This window comes from Protomyctophum bolini, assembly GCF_963924005.1.
Source record: "Protomyctophum bolini genome assembly, chromosome: 4".
Taxonomy (NCBI): Eukaryota; Metazoa; Chordata; class Actinopteri; order Myctophiformes; family Myctophidae; genus Protomyctophum; species Protomyctophum bolini.
Window position 1 is genome coordinate 8,897,853 of NC_137865.1, and position 23,086 is coordinate 8,920,938.

Consider the following 23,086-nt stretch of genomic DNA (forward strand, 5'->3'; position numbering starts at 1 on the left):
GCGGCACTCGGTGCCGCGCTATGAGCTTGTAGATAGCTTGTTCAATAGCTAAAGTATAACGTAAAGTATAATAATCCTTAAAACACCAAAAGGGGATTGAGAACCACTCCACGCCCTCCATACGCCATGCGGTTCTGATCTCCTGCCTCTCTCTCACGTCCCACCGTTGTCGCTCATCACACAGCCCTCGATGCCTGGCCACGCGGAAGGGAAAGCTCAGCGCTTTTTATGTTGCAGTGCACACGGTGTACGACGTCTCCCTCTGCAGAGTCCACCGTCTGACTGGCTCAACAGGGAACATTTACACGTCTGACTGCAGCAAACCTCGGGGCGGAGAGACGTGTGTGTGTGTGTGTGTGTGTGTGTGTGTGTGTGTGTGTGTGTGTGTGTGTGTGTGTGTGTGTGTGTGTGTGTGTGTGTGTGTGTGTGTGTGTGTGGGCCAAAAGAAAGGCTATGTACTGTAGGAACATACTGTTCCTACTACAGTATGTATTCAATGAATCAACAAAGCATAAAAAAATAGCATATCTATATCATAGCATACAATATGTGACCAAATTTGACTGAGGGACTGCCATTGGATTTTTTTTCTTTTTGAATTTCCGTTTCTTTCATGTCATATCAAAGCAGGGAATCATAGCTTCAAATTTGACATATTATATTGGTTGTTCAGTTTTGGAGATATGGCTTATACTGTAGAGTAATGTTGTAATGTATGTAGAAAACAGGCTTGAAAGGCTCACTTCTGTTGTCGATTTCAGCTCTGACACTTATTTCAGACATGCTCTAGTATGTGAAGAGTCTGCCTGTGCTATTACATTTTGAAAACAAAAAATAACGTTTTTCTCCTCTGGTGAAAAGCTGGAATTTCAACTGGAAAGTCAACAAATGAAAAACACAAAGTAGAAGTAGTAAAAGATAAGCATTAAAGAAATGTCAGCTGTGAATGCCGTCACCTTTCTATGGAAGAGTGAGTTTACCTCCCCTTTTGGACTCCTGAACAATGGATTCTCAGGCCTGTTTTTAAGGAAGCCAGTGCAGTCGTATCTCTTGTAGACGACTTTTGGTCCACAGCCTAATGAAAGAATTGTCAGAAGTTCTGCGTTACTTACATGGACAGGGGAGTGTGAATTATGTAGCAGGCCTAATGGCACTTAAAACTGCCAGGGAAGGATGAATTATTCAGCACAAAAGGCGGTCTACAGAGACTTTCCATTGTTCCCCCCCCCCGAAAAATTGGTGCGAGGACTTCAGGACACGTTTGTCTTATAATTAATAACGAGTGATGGAAAAAGTTCAAGTTGGTTTTTGGTGCCATGGGGATGTGGTTCAGCCACCTCTCTAAACTTTGTACATCAACTTTTAAACGAGCGCTGGTAGCCAGAAAAGACCCAATCCACAGGAACACTTGCGTCATGCGGAGAGAAAAAAAGTCACACCATTGTTGCCAGACAGTCACGGCTTCCTTTACCTGCGTGGTAGAGGCAGACAGGCCCCATGAGACACAGAGAGAGAGAGAGAGAGAGAGAGAGTATAATCATGTCTAGAACACTCACTCCAACTCCCACCTGTGTTTGTGTTGGCGTATTTATCCATGCCAGCAGGCCTGCTGGGAGCTAATCATCAGTGTTTCTTTTTGTTTTTTTCTCGTTGTCTCTCCGGAGCGAGCAGATCGACACTTTAGTAACTATGTGAAACACTTTCTGTAAGTTCGAAATATCTAAAGGTTACAGGACCTTTATAGTGACTTCTGCTTGAAATAAACAAGTAAAGGAATTCTGAATTCTGAAAGAGCCCAACACCTAGAGTGTAGGCTATGTAAGAGAAACTGACAAACATATGTAACGTAGCATACATGGTGTATATGCACACACACACACACACACACACACACACACACACACACACACACACACACACACACACACACACACACACACACACACACACACACATCCTGGGGAGACAGATAGACAGAGTGCAGTCAGTGCACATTTCATCACCAGGAGGGAAAAAAACAGATTTTGAGAAGTTTGTCATCAGCAGATACACTGAACTGGTAACCTAGAAATTCAAAAAACAACCGCGTGAGCCATTCCTTGTAATAACAATAACAATTTCATCTGAGCCTTGACCCACATAATAAACCCCCCAAATGAGGAGGAGATTAATGGGTTTTGTGAAACGGAGCCCCTTCCTCCCATGCTGTGCAGAGGAAGATATGCACCTGCAGTAGGAGGCTAGAGATGCACCTGCAGTAGGAGGCTAGAGATGCACCTGCAGTAGGAGGCTAGAGATGCACATGCAGTAGGAGGCTAGAGATGCACCTGCAGTAGGAGGCTAGAGATGCACCTGCAGTAGGAGGCTAGAGATGCACCTGCAGTAGGAGGCTAGAGATGCACCTGCAGTAGGAGGCTAGAGATGCACCTGCAGTAGGAGGCTAGAGATGCACCTGCAGTAGGAGGCTAGAGATGCACATGCAGTAGGAGGCTAGAGATGCACCTGCAGTAGGAGGCTAGAGATGCACCTGCAGTAGGAGGCTAGAGATGCACATGCTAGGTGGGAAATTAAGCAATGTTACACGATTCTAAAAATGTCTTCAATATCCTGACAGTTTTCTGAAAAAGCTATGTTTCTATGTCAGTCGTCAGTCATTTTTCAAAAATAGCAGACCTACAAGCTCGTAGCTTGAGCTTGTAGATCTGCTATTTTTCAATAGCTAAAGCATAACATAATGCTAACACCAAAATGGGTTAAACCACCCCTCGAGTGTAATATTGGAATTATACAACAGTCACCCTTAAAACTAAGAAAATCGCTGAAAAAACATATTTTTTAATGACAAATGTAGTCACTATGACCACAGATGTCCCAAGACACTAGCTAGCCTAGCCACCGAGTTTGCTGCGCTCTGGAAGAACAGAGCATGCTGAATTCTTTGTTTTGATTAGGTGTGGAGTGGTGCTCGTTTGAACCACGGCTAGAAGTCTCAGAATCAGATTGCTTCCTCGAAACGACCTGTTGTATAATGTATCTTAACTCTTGAATCCTATAACAACAACAACTCGTCCAAAGTCGTCCTTGGCCGTCTGTGAGAATGGTTATCCATAATTCTCCTTTAAATACAATGTATACTCCATCATACTAAGCCTAGGAGGGTGTTGCTTGCCTATACTGTGAGTGATCTTCAAGCTAGAACAACACGTCGCACCCTGACGACGGTTGGATATAAATCTCTTGTCTGTCACTTCCCAGCTATATACCTCCTCCATGCAGTTGAATTCAATATTCTTTTGGTTATGGATGAACACACTGTGAAACGTGTCGCTAATCCCAAGGGCTTGTGCACGTCTGTCATGTGCGCTCCGCGATCGCTTTCGTTTAAAGGAACTCCTTGTATGTTTGTTGTTGTTGAGAAGGCGATTACAGAAATATGAAATTCAAATTCCAGTTTTCCCTGCTGCTGACAATGTTTCTATAATAGGATGAATCTGTTTGAGTGGATGGGTAGGTGTGTGGGTTGGTGCTGTGAGTGGGTGCATGCGAGTGTGTGTGTGCATGTGTTAACTGTGTGTGTGTGTGTGGGTGGGTGGGTTTGTGTGTGCATGCATAGTATATATGGCTGAAACTTTCAAATAGGTAAACAAAATATCGGTACAGGTTGAAAATCTGTGTAAACCACATGTTATTGTCCCTTCTCTCATGGTGTTTCATTAGCTTATTCTATTTGAATAATTTGGATTTCTTTGGTGCGGGATCCCTGGCACAAATCATTTTCAGATGGGGGTCCGTGGGCGTGGCCATAATTTGATGACTACTGAATTAGAAGGCATCACAGAATCGGACTCAGGTCTTAACTAGTAACTGAAGTTTACAAATAATTTCAGTGGGGTAAAAGTACTACAACATTAGCTTAATGGGCATTAAGTCTTAATGAAACAGACTGTAGTTACAACTGCACAGAACGCGCCTCAGTGCTACATACAGTTTTGAGCTCGTAGATTTATTTATGGTGAATGTTCCCCTTCAGAATCAAGTGGTTACATAAAAAATAATCTTCTTCCACTGCCAAACAACCATTCATTTCTTTCTCTCTCTTCTCTCTCTCTGGCAGTTCTTCATCGTGCTGCTGATAATCCTCCTGGCAGAGCTGATACTGCTCATCCTCTTCTTCGTCTACTCCGATAAGGTGAGATTGTTTTAGCTTTAGCTTTTTTTGTTTTGGTTTGTTTTTCTCACGCTTATTTTTCTCACACACGCAATCACATTTGAGAGATTCTTGTCGAAAAAGAGTATACTATGACTCTGGAAGGGCACTGTTTCTCAACCAGTGCTCCAAGAAGGACCACTAGTAGTCGTCCATGGTATAATTACTTGGGAAGTTTCTTTATTTCATATGTTTCAAAGTTATATTGTACCTTTGCTAAATGTTGGGGTAAAAGCTTAAATTGAACGATTGGCTGTCAAGGGCTCGACATACTTTGTTGCATGTGGGGCCACACACCAACAGGCATTAAAATCCGGCTTTAAACAGATACGGGTACAGAATTGGAACCGATCTGTAAAATGTCAGAGTTATGCGGGTCTGCCATCATAGGAGAGGCACTAGTGTGGAACGTTAGATAGGGAATGACGATGATGATGGATGGACTGACCTTGCTAACCGCAAACCAATTGGAAACAACGGCAGCCATTTAAACATGAAATGATTCAAATTACAGCGCAAACAAAAACATCAAGTTGACGAAGAGTTAACTAGTCTGACCAGACCACAGGTCACTGCTACTCCACGATTATTGTTACTACAAATACACACCAATCAACACAGAGCCACTGTATTCCAATACCCATTTTCTGTGGAAGTTCCTGACGTCCGACTTCCCAGTAACTGATGACATTGATGTGTCATCAATCATCATACGTCACCCACGCCATCACTCCCCAGTCCCCAATGGGCTAGGGAACTAGTGTGTCCCTTCCAACTGACGTCAGGACTATGGCGTCATATTTGATCTATATATGGGTATAAATATTCAGGAGAACAGCAGGACTGCAGGTGGCATTTACTATGAAATCGTACATTTTTGTCCGTCAGTCAGTCAGTGTATCACTCAAAATCCAGGTCATGAGAACCCATCGTCAAAGAATAAAGGAAAAACAGCGGCCTCTTTTCCAGTGAATGCAACAGTCTGTCTCGAGAGATGGACTATATTCCTATCATAGCTAATGCACACCAAAGCTAATGCACACCAGTTCTCAGTGCCGGAGAACTGCTCAGGCACTCTGAGGGGTTAAATGTCTTCGGCCTGTTGTTGACCCAGCAGGTCAAAGGTGAGGCCATACAATGCGTCCCAATCTCCTAACAGGTGGCAGCTCTCTGTAATTGATACCGAGCTTTCTATTGTCAGTGAAGACACAGCCTGTAAAGCTCTGTGGAGATTTCTGTCAGCCACAAGGGGGGGGTTCTTTTTAACTTTCAATCAGAACACCTAACAAATGTTTCCCACACCCAGCAAAACCGACAGAAGACAAATGTTTTTTTTTTTTTGTGGGCCTCGACTGCCTTCGATGATAAGTTTTCCCACTTTTCAAGGACGTAGGGTTGATTAGATCCCCCCTATCCCCTATCACCCTTCTCTCTCACACAGATACACACACACAGGCACGTGCGCACGCACGCACGTTCCCCAGAGATGTCCGCTAATTCTCCCTTCTGAGGTTATTGCCTCAAACTCCAGTCTCTCAGGCAGATAAAGGAATTAATTTAGCAGCCAATCCATTCTGAAATTTTGATCTGGTTTCACGAGCACACACACACCCTATCAGGAGAAGATATGACTGTTGACTTACTGTATCTCCACAATATAACCGGCTTAGCTTCGCGAAAAGAAGAAGAGGGGGGGGGGAAATCCCTTCTAAAGGATTTGGAATCCTAATGGAGAAACTACTTGAAGAAGATAGACTCCTATAGAGGTCCTTGGGTTTTCCCTGGAAAAATGAGGAACAATAACTTCTTAAAGGGGAATACCACTCATTTTCAAGATGTTACTACCGGTATGTCATTAATATACCTTTTGTTGTTGTGTGGAAATAATAATGAAAAAGGTTCCCCCATTCCGTGTTGCCTAGAACTGGTGGTCTGAAAAAACATTATGATTATGAAGTACATCTTTTTGATGTCACTGAGATATACTTCATAATGTTACTGATTACCAATACTGAGTACCAATACTGTAATGTAGAAATATACAAGTCTGGAATTAAAAATATACTTGAGTAAAAGTACAAAAGTATCCGTATCAAAATGTACCAAAAGTAGAAGTACTCATTTTGCAGAATCTCCCATTTCACAGATTTGCAAATGTATGACATTTATAGATTTGTTTTTTTAAGAAAATAGCACAAGCTCACAATGCATCACATTGTGAGCTTGTAGATCGGCGATTTTCTAAATGGCCGAAATGTATAGGGCTGAAGTGGCTAATGTATGTTTTGTGATTATAATCAAAAAACACAAAGTAACTAGTAACAAATAATTGCAGGGGAGTAAAAGTACTGCAACATTTGCCTCTGAGATGTAGTGGAGTAGAAGTACAGTATTGACAATTGGAAGTAAAAAAACAAATATAAAATAAAAATGGTACTAAAGTAAAGTACATGTACTTAGTTACTTTGTCCACTGCATACTGTACTAGTGTGCATACTGTATGCACAAGTACAGTAAGTAGTTTATCATGGTAGAACTGTTAAGCCCTGTATCGGCAACCCGTTCCACACCACGCCACATTTTATGATCCGACCTATCTCTCTTTATCACCGTGTTTATCGCGCCGTATAAGACGCAGCGGCGAATGAAAACCCAATAATGCTGATCGCCCACAAACACATCTCCCTTTTATTGGACTTCAAATGTCATTACGCTACGAGTACGAGTCCTGCAAATTGTGCGTTATTGAATGAGGCACTTGCACCACCCACTCGCCATGTGAAAAGCGTGCGGCTATATCATTCCAGCAACATTGTGGGCCGCTCTGTTATTCTCATCTGTATTTTTAATGCTGCGGATGCTCAGGGGAGCGAAGCCAAGGATGATTGGTATAGTCAGGTTTTAGTTTAGTTATTTTTTTGTGTTTTTCCATGGCGTTCAATTCAAACCCCCAGTTGGAACACGGCTATACGCCATGCAGGCGTTTCAACGGGCCCCCGCTACGGGTGCCGCGATCAGAGGAATCGTTAATTCACTGCAGCTATTTGATCTCATAATCACAAGGCATTTATTCACAAGACATGGGGAAGACGTGCACAGCACTTTGGCAGCTTTTAAAAATGTCTCATGAACAGCGGGGTGCTAAAATGTGTTATTCTTTCACCCCCGTCTTTTTTCAAAGATCGCGGAGTCACAGGCCGTGTGACGCTTCCTCTGAAACGCGAGGCCCTCCAATGACTGAGAAGCTGTTGCCGAGCCCCACATTTCATGTGTTCTGGAATCTTATAACACAGTTAAACAACATAATGAGACAGACACAATTCAGAGTTTCAAAGTATTGGAATCTTGTATTCGAATACGGAGCCAGCAATGAAGCGTTGCAATGGAACACCATGTACTGACTCAACACAACTCAGTCAGGCTTCAGCTTAAATACATTCCTACTGCCTCAGGGAGTAGGTGGGTCTTTACAGTCTATGGTCTTAACTCATGAGACAATGGGAAGACCCCCCCAGACCACACAAGTCACAGGTCAAATGTCAGTAAAGATAATAATGGGACAGAAAACAACTTCAAATAGTTTAGTTTCCCATGAGAGATTTGAACTCCTTAAATGCATAACTTAGTGTATTCCACATTTCCCTCGACACATGCATGACCCTGATGTGGTTTTCTTTGATGGATGCGCACTGTTTTCTTTTTCCTGGTCTGCCTCGCTCTCTTTCACCCCCACTCCATCAGTCGATCTGTCTACAAAGCAAAGCCCCAGGTTTTAATTTAACTGTGGGAAGTTTAAAAATGAACCTGTCAAATGATCGGAATCGGATCGGGAGAAAGATAAACATTGATCGGGACATCCCTATAGGATCAATATTATCCCTAAATACATCCCTAATGCAGGTCCATTTTTAAACTTCCCACGGTTAAATCAACTCTCACGGTTGTTATCTATACTATAGTATCTCATCTATACTCTTCCACCCACTCTGTCTCTCTGCTCAGCCCATTGGTCCTAAGTGCTGTGATTTAGTGGGCATATATAGACGCGGGTGTGTAATGTATGCTGGCCCCTGCACTGACCCACCATCTGACGCCAGCAGATGGCTGCCCCACAGACCAGATTACAGTCATCCGTCTTTAACGCTGTGACCCCATTGTCGCTGCTATAGCCGAGCCACCGCAAGACACACCGGGTTAGAAACGGAACGAGCGTAACGGTTTATTAGGTCCGGATGACAAATCTGAACACGGGGAGCTGAGCAAAGTGCACCGGGAGGGAGGAAAGGTCTGGAGGAAGGGAGGGAGCGGGGGGGGGGGGGGGGGGGGGAGATGGAGAGAGGAAAGGTGAGGGGAAAAGGGGCGCAAGTGCACTAGGAGAGAAGCTAGGAGTGCATTTTGAGAGAGGAAATCTTTTGCAAGATTCTTTTGAAATTGGCAGATCTACAAGCTCACATTTTGTGAGGTTGTAGATCGGCTATTTTCAAATAGCCAATGCACACGTTTAATAATTATATTGTTGGCCTATTCGCTGATTTGGGCTTGTTTTCATGGACCTCGTTGCTTATTTCTCAGTGGAGAGGGAGTGGGTGAGGGAGGACGGGTGGGACAACGACATGAAGCAGATGGGTACTGAGGGAGTCACCTCAGTACGATATGCAAATCCACTTACAACTGAAGCTTTCCCCACACTGATGATGATCTTTATTGCCTTTTCATGCATTTTAAAGCGCAGATTGATTCCAAAAGTCTCGCCCCCAAATAAACAGCCCCCGGAGAAACAGATTGATTTACAAACAAAATTCAAACAGCCGTGACTTATTAACGGCACTCTGGTGTTTAGCCTACGTCCACTCAGTAATTCGAGTAACGTTTAAACGGCTATGGACGGAAATGTCAACAAACGCGAATTCTGAAGACAGTGACATTTACGGGGGAAGTGATCTACGTGTAATGCATGAAAGCTGTGAATATACAATGACGTGTATTGATGCCGGTATGGTGCTTAACCTCATAAGCCCTATAAACGTTATCGTACAACGAAAATAGCCAATTAGATCGGCTATTTTCTATTCATTCGTTTCAGTACGACACCAAAAGCAGCAGCAGCAGCAGCAATGTTCCACATGTCTTGGTCTCTGAGACAAGGAGAATTACCATTCAGTTATCGTCCATCATTTACAATCAATACCAATTACAGAGGTGTGTGTGTGTGTGTGTGTGTGTGTGTGTGTGTGTGTGTGTGTGTGTGTGTGTGTGTGTGTGTGTGTGTGTGTGTGTGTGTGTGTGTGTGTGTGTGTGTGTGTGTGTGTGTGTGTGTGTGTGTGTGTGTGTGTGTGTGTGTGTGTGTGTGTGTGTGTGTGTGTGTGTGTGTGTGTGGGTTGGGGGGGGGGGGGTCGCTGCCATTTCCCTGGCAACTGTTCAGACGTTGCGGTCGCTGATCCATGAGTAACTGAGGGACGAACGATGCCTTATTAATGATCTGTCTTTGGTTTGCTCCCTGTGGCTCTAAGTCTCTCTCTCTCTCTCTCTCTCTCTATATATATATATATATCCCGTGCTGTGCCTATCTGCTGTACAGCTCTCCAGCAACTCGACAGAGATTGACAAGCATTGCCGCTATTGTAGTGAGAGATCCAATGCATCTCACTCTCCACCTGCTTGAACAACCACAGTCGCACTATACCTGCAGAACACAGCACTTTTTTTTTTGCGTGTGTGTGCACACACAATGGATATGTAAATGTGGTATTGTTAAAGAACCCTCCAGGTGCTTTGGCTCGGCTTTCGAGATTGCACTGCAGAATATCCTCCTCTGTTTTTAATTGAACTCAGAGAGTGTGCAAAGAATGGACACTCACAGGTCCATTTCTATACTCTCTTGAGTTGAATTAACAGGGGGTGGAAGAGGGGAGAGGAGGGGAAAGAGGAGAGGAGAGGTTGAGGGAAGGAAGGAGGTGCATCCAGGGTGTGGCGGTGATGCATGCGGGCACTGGGCCATTTCTATACTTCTGGTGTTGCGTGGTGCGCAGTGGGATCCGTCTGTTTGTGGGGTCTTCGGTTCCAACGCTCAGCACGCTCCCTCGCCATCACTGTCTGGCTCCCAGCAGGCAGCTGATGGCATTAATGGGATTGTGCGCCGTAGGACAGACAGTCAGTGCAGAGGCCTATCGGGGAGAGAATAATGTATACCCATCGTTTTCAGTTGTTTTGAATGTCATTGTTGGGGCAAGACATTTAGAATTGAAGTGTGACATGTTTTTTTTATTCACCCATGAGAATGACTCCTTTAAGCTCGGTTGTCCTATCAGCCGATAGCAGACGGTAACATTTATCTTATTTCACAGATAGGATCATTGTTCTGGGTTTTTTATTTGTTGTTTCTTTTTCCTTTTTTTCTTTTTAATGCAGTAGCTGACTTTAGTTGGTATAATGTGCTCTCTGAACCAAAGTGCTTGGAAAGAAAAAGTGCACTGCCGACTCTTGAGTGCGGACTATAGTGATTTATCTCTAATTAAGAAATGTAATCGCGTTCAAGCAATCGCAAACTGAACGCTGTGATGAATTGCAGTCCCATGCAGGGTAAAGGGAATAAATTGTAGCCACCGTATAACGTACAGCCCTATTGTACATCTGTCACAGGAGCTAAACAGGCAATGTGACCCCGGGCTTTGAGAGAACGTCCACCCTCACCAGCATCTGAGAAGGCAGCCGTTAGCCGGCCGTCTTCAAAGGCTAAACTAAAGTGAATCTGGGCGGAATGAAGGCGATTCGGGCACCGAAGCCTCTCGCAGAGGTCCTTGTCTTAACCTTAATGCACGCTGCCAGCTCCTGGCCCTCTTTTACTCTATAAGGACACACAGGCTACAGGGCTGCGATGGTTTAATTATTGCTGATCAAGACAGAAGAGAGAACGCTGGCGTTGACTGTTCGCCGCTTCACCTCCCAATGTATGGATGAATGAACCATTGTAAAGCGCTTTGAGTAAGCACGTAGTGCATAGAAAAGCGCCATAAAAATGCAATTCATTATTATTATTATTATGGATCGCACATGCTTTTGCTGTAAGACGTGAATGAAAGGAGCACATCTGTTCATAGGGCTGCGACTATACATTATTCCCATAGCGATTACATTTTTGATTGATGTATAATCGAAAATAGACGATCTACAAGCGAACAGAGCGCATGGCGAGCTTGTAGATCTATGGGCTAATTTCACTTACGCCTGAGTTTATTTTATTTCATTAAATAAAGCGTTTGCCCTATGGCCAAAATAGTACTGTAGGTATATTTTTTATGCCAATACGTATGTGCTTTTACTCAAGTAATATTGTGACTGCTGTACTTTACTTGTAACAGTATAGCCCATACTTCTACATTGTGATATTGTTACTTTAAATGAGTACTGTTTATTTCTTCCACCACGGGCCCTCTGTGTAGAGTGCACTAGGGTTTCAAATTAGCATCCCCACACAGGTGTGTACTGTATATAGACAGTGGCAAATTAGCCACTTCACCCGCCCCCATTGCATAATGCATACTGTATGCCCCGAGGCGGATAGCCCAGCGCAGTGGTACAGTATATTTGTATCGCAACACTAGTTTCAAATGGTAGAAGCACGCGCTGCAATGTTTTAAAGATGTAGGGAAATGAAAACGTTTTTCCACACTTAGTAGAGCATATCCGTGGTCATATGGGAATTCCTAACAATCTGTGCCAAAACAATTGGGACATTTTCCAATTTTGTTTCCAATACGTATCTGAAAACATTATAGGTTAGACATAAACTTTGCCGCCTGTCTCTCTGTGACTTGCAAACAAAGTAACAAACACACTCCATGCGTCGCGCATACATAGCGGAGCTACGTCCCATAGCTTAAAGGGATGCAACGCTCTGATTGGTTCAGACACACACAGCTTTCCGTTTCACGGTGAAACTTCAAAATAAAATGCCCCGCAAAGCCATTGCTGCACCCCCGTCTTTAAATGCGGAAGTCTTGCAATCAGCTTTTACATTCCGGGGGCTTGGTCGTCTGACTTGCAGCTCCCAAAGTCCCACATCCCCACACAGGTGTGTACTGTATATAGACAACTCCACGTGGTGCCCATTACTGAGGTGCAGCTTTACACCTCAGCACTGATTAGCTACATCTGGCCTACAGGGCACTGCATCTATAGATAGAGAACATACATCTGACAACCATCACTATGGCGCCCCTTAGTCAGGAATTAGTAACTGGTTCCGTTCCTGGGAGAAGATTGTATGAAGGAAATTAATGAATGATGGCACTGGCTGTTTGGGGGCAAATTATATGAATATAGACAAGTTGGAAATGAGGCTAATCGTATGTTTATTATTCAAAGCAAAGAATTATGCAAAACAGAAATAACAACAAATGCGCTGATTTCCTGTAGGGTTCACAGTGAAGCAACCACATTCGGCAGCTTTTTTGTCATTTTGTGGTTTGCCTCGATCCGGCATCAGCTCATTCTAAAGTTCTAGACACCACCCACCATCTGCTTATGTTTATGGGAAGTGACAGCACATGAAACGCACCTCTAGGAGAAAACGATTCCCCGCCTGCCCTTTTTAATAATTGCATTTTTATAGCGCTTTTCTATGCACTATACCTGCTTATACCTTAGCACTTTACAATGGTCCATTCATTCATATACAACAGTCGGCGGCAGCGTCCTTACTTCCCACATTCACACACCAACGGTGGCAACCACTGGAGGAAAGGTGGGGTTCAGTGTCTTGCCCAAGGACACTTCGTTGGTGGCAACCACTGGAGGAAAGGTGGGGTTCAGTGTCTTGCCCAAGGACACTTCGACATGTAGACAGGAGGAGCCGGGATTCGAACCGCCGACCCACGGATCATTGGACGACCTGCTCTTCCGAGTCCTGAGCCACAGCCGCCCAAAGTACCTGGAGTTGTGTATCAATGACATTCTCTATCCCCCCCCCTCCCCCTTCTCTCTCTCTCTCTCTCTCACTCACTCTCTCTCTGTCTCTTTCTCTCTCTCCCCCACTCTGTCCCGTCTCTCCTCTCCTGGTGTTTTGGCACAAACAGCCTCCTTGCTTAATGCTGCATTCACATGGGATCAGGCAAGCGGTAGACAAACCGCTCTAGTTTGTCTACCGTTATTCTAGTGGACGGGAGCAGATAAATGTTAAAATATTTAATCTCTTTACCGTTCCGTCACGTCATGTGCTGTTTTGCCGCTTGCGCCGTCTATACCTTGCCTCACATTCCATGTGAACGCAGCATCGGTCTGTGTGATAAATGTGCCCTAATTATCCTCTATACCGCTGAGGGACGGTCTGGTCCACCCATGAGGAACAGACCGTGTAATGCGCGTCTCCGAGTGTCTGTCTGGTCCACCCATGAGGACCAGACCAGTGTAATGAGCATCTCTCCATTCATACCTCTGCACCGAGGAGACCCCGTGACGCTGATGCCTTGTGACAGCCTTTCTGTGAAAAGTTCTCCCGGAGTGTATAGTTGTCGAGTTGACGCACTCTGTATTGCTTGCTGCAGTCAGTGGTGAGTAACTAGTAACTAAGTATATATACTCAAGGACTATAGCTGAGTATACATTTGAGGCACCTATACGTTCCTTGAGTATGTGAATATTTCAATGAGTTCTATTTCTACGTCATCTCGGAGGCTATATTGTACTTTTTATTCCACTACAATTATTTGAAAACATTAGATTCTTTGTAGATTTAGTTTATTATTATTATTGCATACATGCATTAAAACATACATTAACCAATAACCACTAACCACTTTTCTGCATAATAACTTCTTTAAGGTACTGGCTGCAAAATAAGTATATTTTTTAGGTATATTATGCTAAATAGTTTGAATACCCCTTTTACTCGAGTAAATAGCCACCACCACTGCAGGAGTTGATTTGCTCGCTGCAGTTATTTATCTGCCTTCCTGCACCAGCGGTGCCTCTGGCCTCAATCAAGAACTTAGTTGTTTTTATTATTTATTAGCTCTGAGGAGAATAAGGCTATAGCACCAGAAAGTGCTGTTTGTGTTTGATTCCCTTCGTCGGCATTGTGCGCACGCGCGGCGATCAAACCGCTGCTTGTTTCTGCAGACATTTGCCTCGCCTCTCGTCGGCGTTAAATCCGGATCATTAGGTTTCATGAGACTTTAGCGAAGGCTGAAGATTGTGGGGTGGGGATTCCCTCAGGCTGTTTGTTTTGGGGCTTGATTTATAACAGTGGTGTCAAACCTTTTTAATTGAATTGATCCCCAGTTTAATGTGCATTTAGCCAGACCCCCATTTTATTTTATTTTAGGCATTTGCCTTGGCAAATGCCAGGATGAAACTCATTGTCTCCCCTATAGTAAGTCAGTGCAAGCCCCTAGCATGAGTCTATACATGTATGGAATATAACAAGACTATAACTGGCCAATATTGATGATCAGGCATCTCCATTATGTATGCCTGGGCATTGCCATATATGGGCTTAATATTGATGCCATCACGGATCTCCATCCCTGATGATGTCACGTGATGTCATGACCAATCAACTGACTGAGGGGAAATGCATGATTTCATAGTAAATGCGACTTTCGGTCGCAATATAAAAAGTATTTTGATTGAAATGAAATGTTCAAAAGCACTTGTTTTGTTGTGATGGGTTGTTGTGAGCTTGTAGATGGGCTATTTTAACTAGTTTTGTGCGACACTCTTGTATGAAGTTGACCATTGTTTGTTTTTTTGTTTGTTTGTTTTCACTTATATTTAAAAAATATATTTAAAAAATGATACACAAAGTAAATTAAAAAAATGTGAAGGAGAATGCCTAAAAAAAAGTCTCCAGGGGCTTGAGAAGTGGCATTCTCCAGGAATATTTGTACATTCAAATAGGGTACAAACTACATCAGCATTGTATATGCAGATCTGTTACAAATAAAACATTAGACATTATCACGCAGAGAAAAAAATATCAATAATATTACTAGAAAATAAAAAAGCAGAACATATCACAATATAGTTAAAGTCGCAAAACCGTAAACCTCTATTGAATGGAGAAAGAAGAGGAGATCCGCACACCGTTTTAAAAGCGCCCCAAATAATGTATCGACAACTGAGCGCTCTACTCTGCTCCGCTCTGTTGTCAATACATTATTTTGGGAGCTTTTAAAACGTCGTGCGGATCTCCTCTCTTCTTTCTCCGTTATTTTTTGGATCCTGCACCCGTTGTAATTTGTGGATGTGCGTGCCGTGCACCCTCTTGACCAAAATATTGAATGGACCCATTAATCTACAGAAAAACATATAAAGTTGAAATAAATGCGAGGTTTCTGCCTGACGGCGACAATATATCGTTTTTTAATGGTTGTACATGATTAATGATTCCTGAAGTACTCTATTCTTTGGGAAACAAAAACCCTAACTATTTTGTAGAAAAACAAATCAACTTGTAATGCATATTAATTCAGCAAATAGTTGTTTTGCCAAGCCTCAGGGCTTTGCTTGCCTCACAGCAAACGCAGGTATGCAAAAGCAGTTATGTCCCAACCTCGTGAAAGCGATATCTCAGCACATAGGGATTTCTTATACCAATTTGGGGCGGAAACCCTTTTTGGTGTTAGCATTATGTTATCCTTTTTAGCTATTGAAAAATAGCAGATCTACAAGCTCACCGAGTGGTGCGCTACGAGCTTGTATAGGTCTGCTATTTTTGAAAAAATCGAAGAACCACTGACATAGAAACACAGCTTTTTCAGAAAACTGTCAGGACGTAGAAGACATTTTTTTATCTGATCTCAGGTCAGAATGGGTTAAAACACCCAATACCTCACGTGACCCAATACCTCGGAACCCCTCCCCCCCCCCCCATGGCCACACTTTGTGCAGGGTACAAATTGGTGCAGTGGCACAAATGTGGCACAAACCTTGGCCAATCCGTGAGGCCGATGGGTTGGGTTGGCCAATCGGGGAAGCCCGGGACAGACACAGGTTTCTGGAATGTAGCCCATAGTTATAAAATGAGTCTGGACAGATATGGATTTCAACTGCAACTGGCATGATGCATGATGCAACTGTGGTAACGGGTTTTCTAATTCAGCAGTTTTTTCACCATCAATTAATTCCTGAGCCATTTTAATTAGGGTTCAATCAATTAAGTGTCGTGCGTTTCTTTCGTGTACAATACATGTTTCCATCATGTGCAGAACATAATGTATTCAGACACTTTGTCAAAGCAAGTCAAGCCAAACTATTCAATGATCAATGATATAGTCAATCTTGTGTATAGTACCTTGTGTAGTTTTCTCATCTCATCATCTTTTCCTTTGACTCTTAACTACAGTGTGTGGCTCACTGCGTAACACGCTATAAACAGCTCACTGCGTAACACGCTATAAACAATGTTTGGCTGATGAATGAATATGAGAAATGGGAGAATATAGCTGAATAGCTGCCGTTGTCAGACAGCTACTGTACTGACACACACACACACACACACGCACACACGCGCACGTTTGTGTTACTATAATTGTGAGGACATTCACGTTTTAACCCGAACCCTAAAGCCGAAAATATACAGATCACAATGCGGCACTCTGCGAGACTGCGACACGACGTGTGCTTGTAGATCGGCTATTTTCAGCATGCGTGTAGAAAGAAAGTGAGGCATAACTCCAACTGTAACCCCTAAACCTAGCCTTTAAAATGTGTATTCCTATATAGCCAGAACCCCAAACGGAATCTTCTCCTATAATTGTAACACACACACAGACACACACGCACGCACACGCACACGCGCACACACACACACACACACACACACACACACACACACACACACACACACGTGCGTCTCATTGTGCATAGAAAACGTTCTTTTCCCCCGACGGAACATTAATGCCTTAAGATTCAATACAAACGCACACATGCTCATTTTCTTTTTACTTCAGAGACATCTTGAGGCATATCACATCATACGAGTGCACACCATCGTTCTGACAGCCAATGTCATGTTTCCGCTCAGCCTTTTTATCCCATCTCATAAAACACTCTTCAATCTATCCTGGCAGCTCTCGGAAACACCCCCCCATGGCCACGAGGAACGTGGCAAAAGAGCCAAGTGTATATCTCATTAACACATGTGATGAAATATTAATCACCGTGATCAGACATGGCAACCCGGTCCTCAGGGGAGTGCTACGAGGTTCAATCAAAAGGAAAATGAGAGATGGCTTTGCTCAGGGGGGGGGGGGGGGGGGGATTTTAAACCTGCATGTCATGTGAAGTGAAGCTACACATGCTAACAGGCTGTCAATGCCTCAGCCGCCACAGTAAAGTCAGAGATACATACCGTGGAAGGTGAATCAGAGAGGGAATAATATCTAGTCGGATATGTTTTTGAGTGGTGCAACCACTCCTACAACCAGTAATGTCCGTGTAACCCACCCACCGCCTATGTGGCCATGAGCACGAGTATATGACTATAGAGTACCAGTAGGGGGCACCAGAAACAGAGAGAGGGCTAGTGCTGCAATGGTGCCTGCTAATGAGAGAGAGAGAGAGAGAGAGAGAGGTGGGGGGGGGGGGGGGGGGAGCTGCACCACTCAGTTCACACAGGTGTGATTTTTTCATTGGCCGGTGACGCGTTGATATTTTTACCCATAATGCATACTACCCTATTAGAATGCAATATGGAAGGCGCTGAGTAACGAGATATAGAAGCACTGTCAGATCTCACTTCTGACACCACATCTGCCTTGATTTTGTATCAACCCTTTTGGTATTAAGTGGCTCAGGGGTAGAGTGGCACGTAGAATGGCCGGATGGGGAATCACAGGGTTCCCAGTTCGATCCCGGGCTCCCCCAGATTTTGTGTCGAAGTGTCTTTGAGCAAGACTCTGAACCCCTAATGGCAGGTGTAGGTTGGTGCCTTGCATGGTTTCCGCCGTCATCAGTGTATGTATGTGTGTATGAATGGGTGAATGTACTGTATGCACAATTTATGTAAAGCAATCTGCGCTTTGGATGAAAGCGCTATATGAATGCACCATTTACAATATGGATGGCGCTGAGGTATTAGAATCGGTCTCGAGCACAGTGGGACCCAAGAGTCAACACCCTCTTCCGACCGACACTGCACCCGCCTTGTTTTCAAAGTGTGTAGCTTGTTTTTTTTTAACTTGTCTTCAATGTTTCTAATGCCAACATGTGTTTGTTTTGAATCCTCAGGTGAGTGAACACGCGAAGCAGGACCTCAAGGACGGACTGGCTCTCTATAACACAGACAACAATGTGGGCTTACGGAACGCTTGGAACATCATCCAGGCAGAGGTATGCTTTGTAAACACACGAAAAACTGTCTAAGTCCAAATGTCATTCTGATCCCTCCACGAAAAGGCCTCGTTGTCCTGACCCCTTATCTATCATTTATACATTATGACTTCGTCTGTGGCATTCAATTGTAAACCTACAATTAGGAATGTGGTCCTCACAATGTCTCAAATTCTACTATATAGTATACAGTACTTTTGTGGACATTTGCCTGCACGTGTACAGTATACTGAGTATAGTAGGTACACACACACACACACACACATACACACGCACACGGCACATGCACACACATGCACACACAAGCACAGATGAAAACACACGTTAGCACACATAATATTCAGCCCCCCCACCCCCACGGCACAGCCCGTCTCACGGACCACGCATGCATGCATTCATAAGTGAAAGAGAATCCTCTTTGCTCGTTCGCAGAATCCATTTTGTTTTAATATGTTCGTATTAATGTATTCCTTGGCTTCCAGCGGTAGCATTATTGGGACCTTGAAAGCCCTCGACTTCTGCTCAAATATAGAAGTATGCTTATATTTGTTAGATACGGTAATCACTGTAGGCCTCCGACCGGCCGTCATAATTACAATACTCGTCGAGACAATGTTTGTGGTTCTTTTCAAGTTTGCGGTGGTATGATTCACCCTGTGTGGGTTTGTCTGTTTGCTCTGCTGTGTTTACTCTGTGCACACTGCACACATGGCCTTGGTCTTCTTACAAAGGCTGTCTCCAATAATACCTCTTCTGTGTTGGCTTTGCTTTATATTGTTCTTACACATTGTTCTCACGTTGCTTTGTCTTTGTTTTCTTTATTTTGTATTTCTATCCGGCATGACTTTATTCATGAAGTGCCTTTCCTGTTTACAAGGTTTAATTAGTTACTTGATACATGTTGTGTTATTTATTTTACGATTGTTTATAATGTTGATGAATTGAATAGGTAGGACCACAATGGAAACAAGTCTCCATAGGACCTTTTTTTGTGTTGTCCTTTTAGCCTTAGTCTGACTGTACCTCGTGCTGTTTACATTTATGACTAATAAGGTATTCAATCGATCAATCAAAACCCTTTCTTCCTTCCTTCCTTCCTTGCTTCGGCAGTGGAAGTGCTGTGGGGTGATCGCCTACACGGACTGGCACGAGGCTCTGAAGGAGAAGGTGGTTCCTGACCGCTGCTGTCAGGAACATTACCAGGAGTGTGGGCGCAACACCACCACCATGTTCTGGAACAGGGTGAGCACAGCTGGCTTTCTCAAAGTGGGTGTCATCACTGCCGTGACACATAAGCCATGCAGGCAGTGGTGTGTCGAAAGTTATTTTTACTTAAAGGCAATATAGGCAGAATATAAAATTACAGATCTGTTTGTGTGTACACGTTACACACACTCAAGAAATGACAGACTTACCGTGTAGGGGTCCCGGGGGGTCCCTCTACTGTACTGTACTGTCTGTCACACCCGAAATCATCATATATACAGTTATATACAGGGACGGACCCATGGGATCCAGGGACACACATAGCTGTCTATAGGAGTGGACCTTGCACCACTCAAAAATAGCATCTCCTCTTTCTGAAAATTCTTTGAAAAGTTCATTTACAAAGTATGAACTCATTCGAGTATGAACTCATGCTGTGGTTGTGTGCTGGTAAAATACATTAGAAGTAGTGTGGGCAACCTTCTAACTTGTTCAATTATGAACTATAGCCTGACATCAAACCGAACGAAGAGGGCCTTGGATTATTTTTTTGCTTTTGTCTGGATGTTCTTCACACAACTTCTAATGTCATAGCGCCTTTTGCTCAACTTTTTCAAACAAAGAACTTTGCAGCTCGTCCAAATTAATCCACTGAGCCATGCCCTCTTGTTCCATACTGTAGGCAAAATGTATCTGTCAGTGGTATTTTGTTATTAACTTTCTTTTACACCTGCAGTGCCTCAAGGCATGGCTCTCTCTCTCTCTCTGGCAAACTGTTCCACATTATTAGCTCTGTTGTTGTCTATTCAGCACACCCGTACGGGCCCATTTGCACACTCTCACAGGTTAAAGACAGAAGAATCTATCCTCTGTGTGTCCGACACGCGTGAAAAGACCCAACACTCCAGACACGCAGGACACAGAGAGAATAGATGTGTATTCTCCTGTCTGATACACTGTCAGCCTTGAATAGGGCAAAATACATACAAATAATACATGACAAAAAGCCTCTCGACTGAGGGGAGGCAAAAACGTAAACAAGTAAGGCCTTACTTTGCCTACAGTAGATCCGCGCCTCACTTATTTGTAACACTTTTTTTTTAGAAACGTTGACGTACAGTTTCTCAAGCATTTTCCCGTCAAGGAATGCATTTGGCCACGGCCCCCAATTTGAAATGAGCTTGTTGCCCCATAAGCCAAGATTTGTCAAGACTTGTCACATTATTTTTCGAAAAAAAGCTGATCTCTTACAAGGGAAGACAGAAACTTGCGGTGTTGATGTAGTGAAGTGAAAAGTGCTGGGTTTTTTTTAAAGGCTGTTTTCCGTCTCCTGCAGGGCTGCTTTGAGAAGGTGGAGGAGTGGTTGGACGACAACAAACACCTGCTGGGGACCATCGGCATGGTCATCCTGGTGGTACAGGTGAGTCCAGTTCAGTTTTGTTATTTGTGTGTGTGTGTGTGTGTGTGTGTGTGTGTGTGTGTGTGTGTGTGTGTGTGTGTGTGTGTGTGTGTGTGTGTGTGTGTGTGTGTGTGTGTGTGTGTGTGTGTGTGTGTGTGTGTGTGTGTGTGTGTGTGTGTGTGTGTGTGTGTGTGTGTGTGTGTCACTTCATTGAAACTTCTGTCTGCTGCATTGAAACTTCTGTCTGCTGCACTCTGACCTGGTCTGGCCGAATCAATGATAACTGGCATCGTCCTCTGGTGGAGAGGAGAGGAGAGGATGCACTGGTGTCACGATGCACTGCAGAATGCTCTGCTTTAATTAAACTCAGAGAGAATGTAAAGCATTGACTGGTGCTCGGTTGGTGCAGTGGTAAAGTGCCCTAACCTGACGCTGCCAGATCCAAAAAGCTTGCTACACAAATTTGTTTCACAGCTTATTTGGATCTGGGATCGCGGAAGCAAATTCGATGACGGGGCTGTTCCTTTTTTTCAAGATACATGGTAGATGATTGGATGGGAGCGTCTGTCTATCACCGTGTGGGCGTGCAAACACAACCAATCATATCGACGTGTCTATATACCGTCACATCCGCATCCCGCCTTTAGCTCACGCTGATTGGTTCGGTACGAAGCAGATCTGACTCAGGGCTCAACTCCGTCAGAGATCCCAGATGAGTGTTGTGTTGGGGAATATGTTTCTGCAATACCGCCCTCATCTGGCAGCGTCAGGTTAAAAGTGCCCGTCCACCACCGTGGAATTTTGTGGGTTTGAATCCACCGCGGTGCATCCGGCTTTTTGTTGTGCGTTCATACAAACACAATTGTTCCGTGTAGAGGGGAGGGTGATATCCCATCTTATAGGTAATTTTTTATTTACGCTTAGCTATGTATTTATTTAAAGACCTTATAAGCGTCGTACAAAGCCAACTCTTGTCGTGACAAATCATGACAACAAACACAATATTTTGGACCAAACAAATAATTACAAAGAAGAAAAACAAAAACAAAAGTGTTGTAACCTGCCGTTTTCTTCTTCTTTCTAATTATTTGTTCAGCCCGAAAAATTGTGTTTGTTGTCATGATTTGTCACGACAAGAGTTGGCTTCGTCCGCGGCGTAAACGTCTTTAAATAAATACTTTCTGAAAAGTCTATGAGGAAAATGAACAGGGATTTATTTTCCGGGTCTCTCGAGGGGGCAGGACTGCGACACTCTATAGCTTTAAAGTTTCATTCTCGCACCTCCCGTTACCTGCTCTCTCTCTCTCTCTCTCTCTCTCTCTCTCTCTCTCTCTCTCTCAATTAAATTCAAAGGAGCCTTATTGGCATGAGAAGTGTCAAATAGGAACAATCAACACTTCCAAAGTACAATTAAAAGGAAATGAAGCACTGTGTGCACAGAGGTGTGTCACATCGCAACTTAGAAGAACTAGCTTACAAAATGAAATTAAAATGTTAATTCGGGAATCTAATAGGCATGGGTGCCTTGACACGCTTGTGAAGTAATAAAATTTGAAGATGAATAGCAGCAATTATTCAAATATATTTGAATTAGCATGTACACGCACATGCACACGTGCACGCGCGCGCGCGCACACACAAAATCAGTATTCCTAAAGTCTTTGAACATAGTTGCTCTGTTGGTGTGTACAGTATAGTTAGTTGTTTATGTGGAGGTCAACTCGGTACAGATATATTATATACACATAATGCTCAGTAGTGGTCCTTAATGTGGTTGTATCTCCTGTCACAACAGCTCACAAATCCTGCTGCTGTGTTTGCACATTGTTGCGCACCTCACCTAGCAGCAGATATGGGTTCTGCTCTGCTGGGTCTGCTGAATCTCAATCTCTCTCTCTCTCCCTCTCTCTCTCTCTCTCTCTCTCTCTCTCTCTCTCTCTCTC

The 23,086-nt window shown here is 43.7% G+C and overlaps 1 protein-coding gene across 4 annotated transcripts in view; it reads left to right on the forward strand.

Annotated features, from left to right (window-relative positions):
- tspan9a (tetraspanin 9a) overlaps nt 1-23,086 on the forward strand; it is a 255,026-nt gene that overhangs the window by 227,278 nt on the left and 4,662 nt on the right. For all 4 annotated transcript variants that reach the window (XM_080761379.1, XM_080761378.1, XM_080761376.1 and 1 more), the window contains 4 exons: nt 4,115-4,189; nt 18,437-18,538; nt 19,649-19,780; nt 21,081-21,164. In XM_080761379.1, coding sequence (XP_080617505.1) covers nt 4,115-4,189; nt 18,437-18,538; nt 19,649-19,780; nt 21,081-21,164 — 393 coding nt within the window. The remainder of the gene's footprint in view (nt 1-4,114; nt 4,190-18,436; nt 18,539-19,648; nt 19,781-21,080; nt 21,165-23,086) is intronic.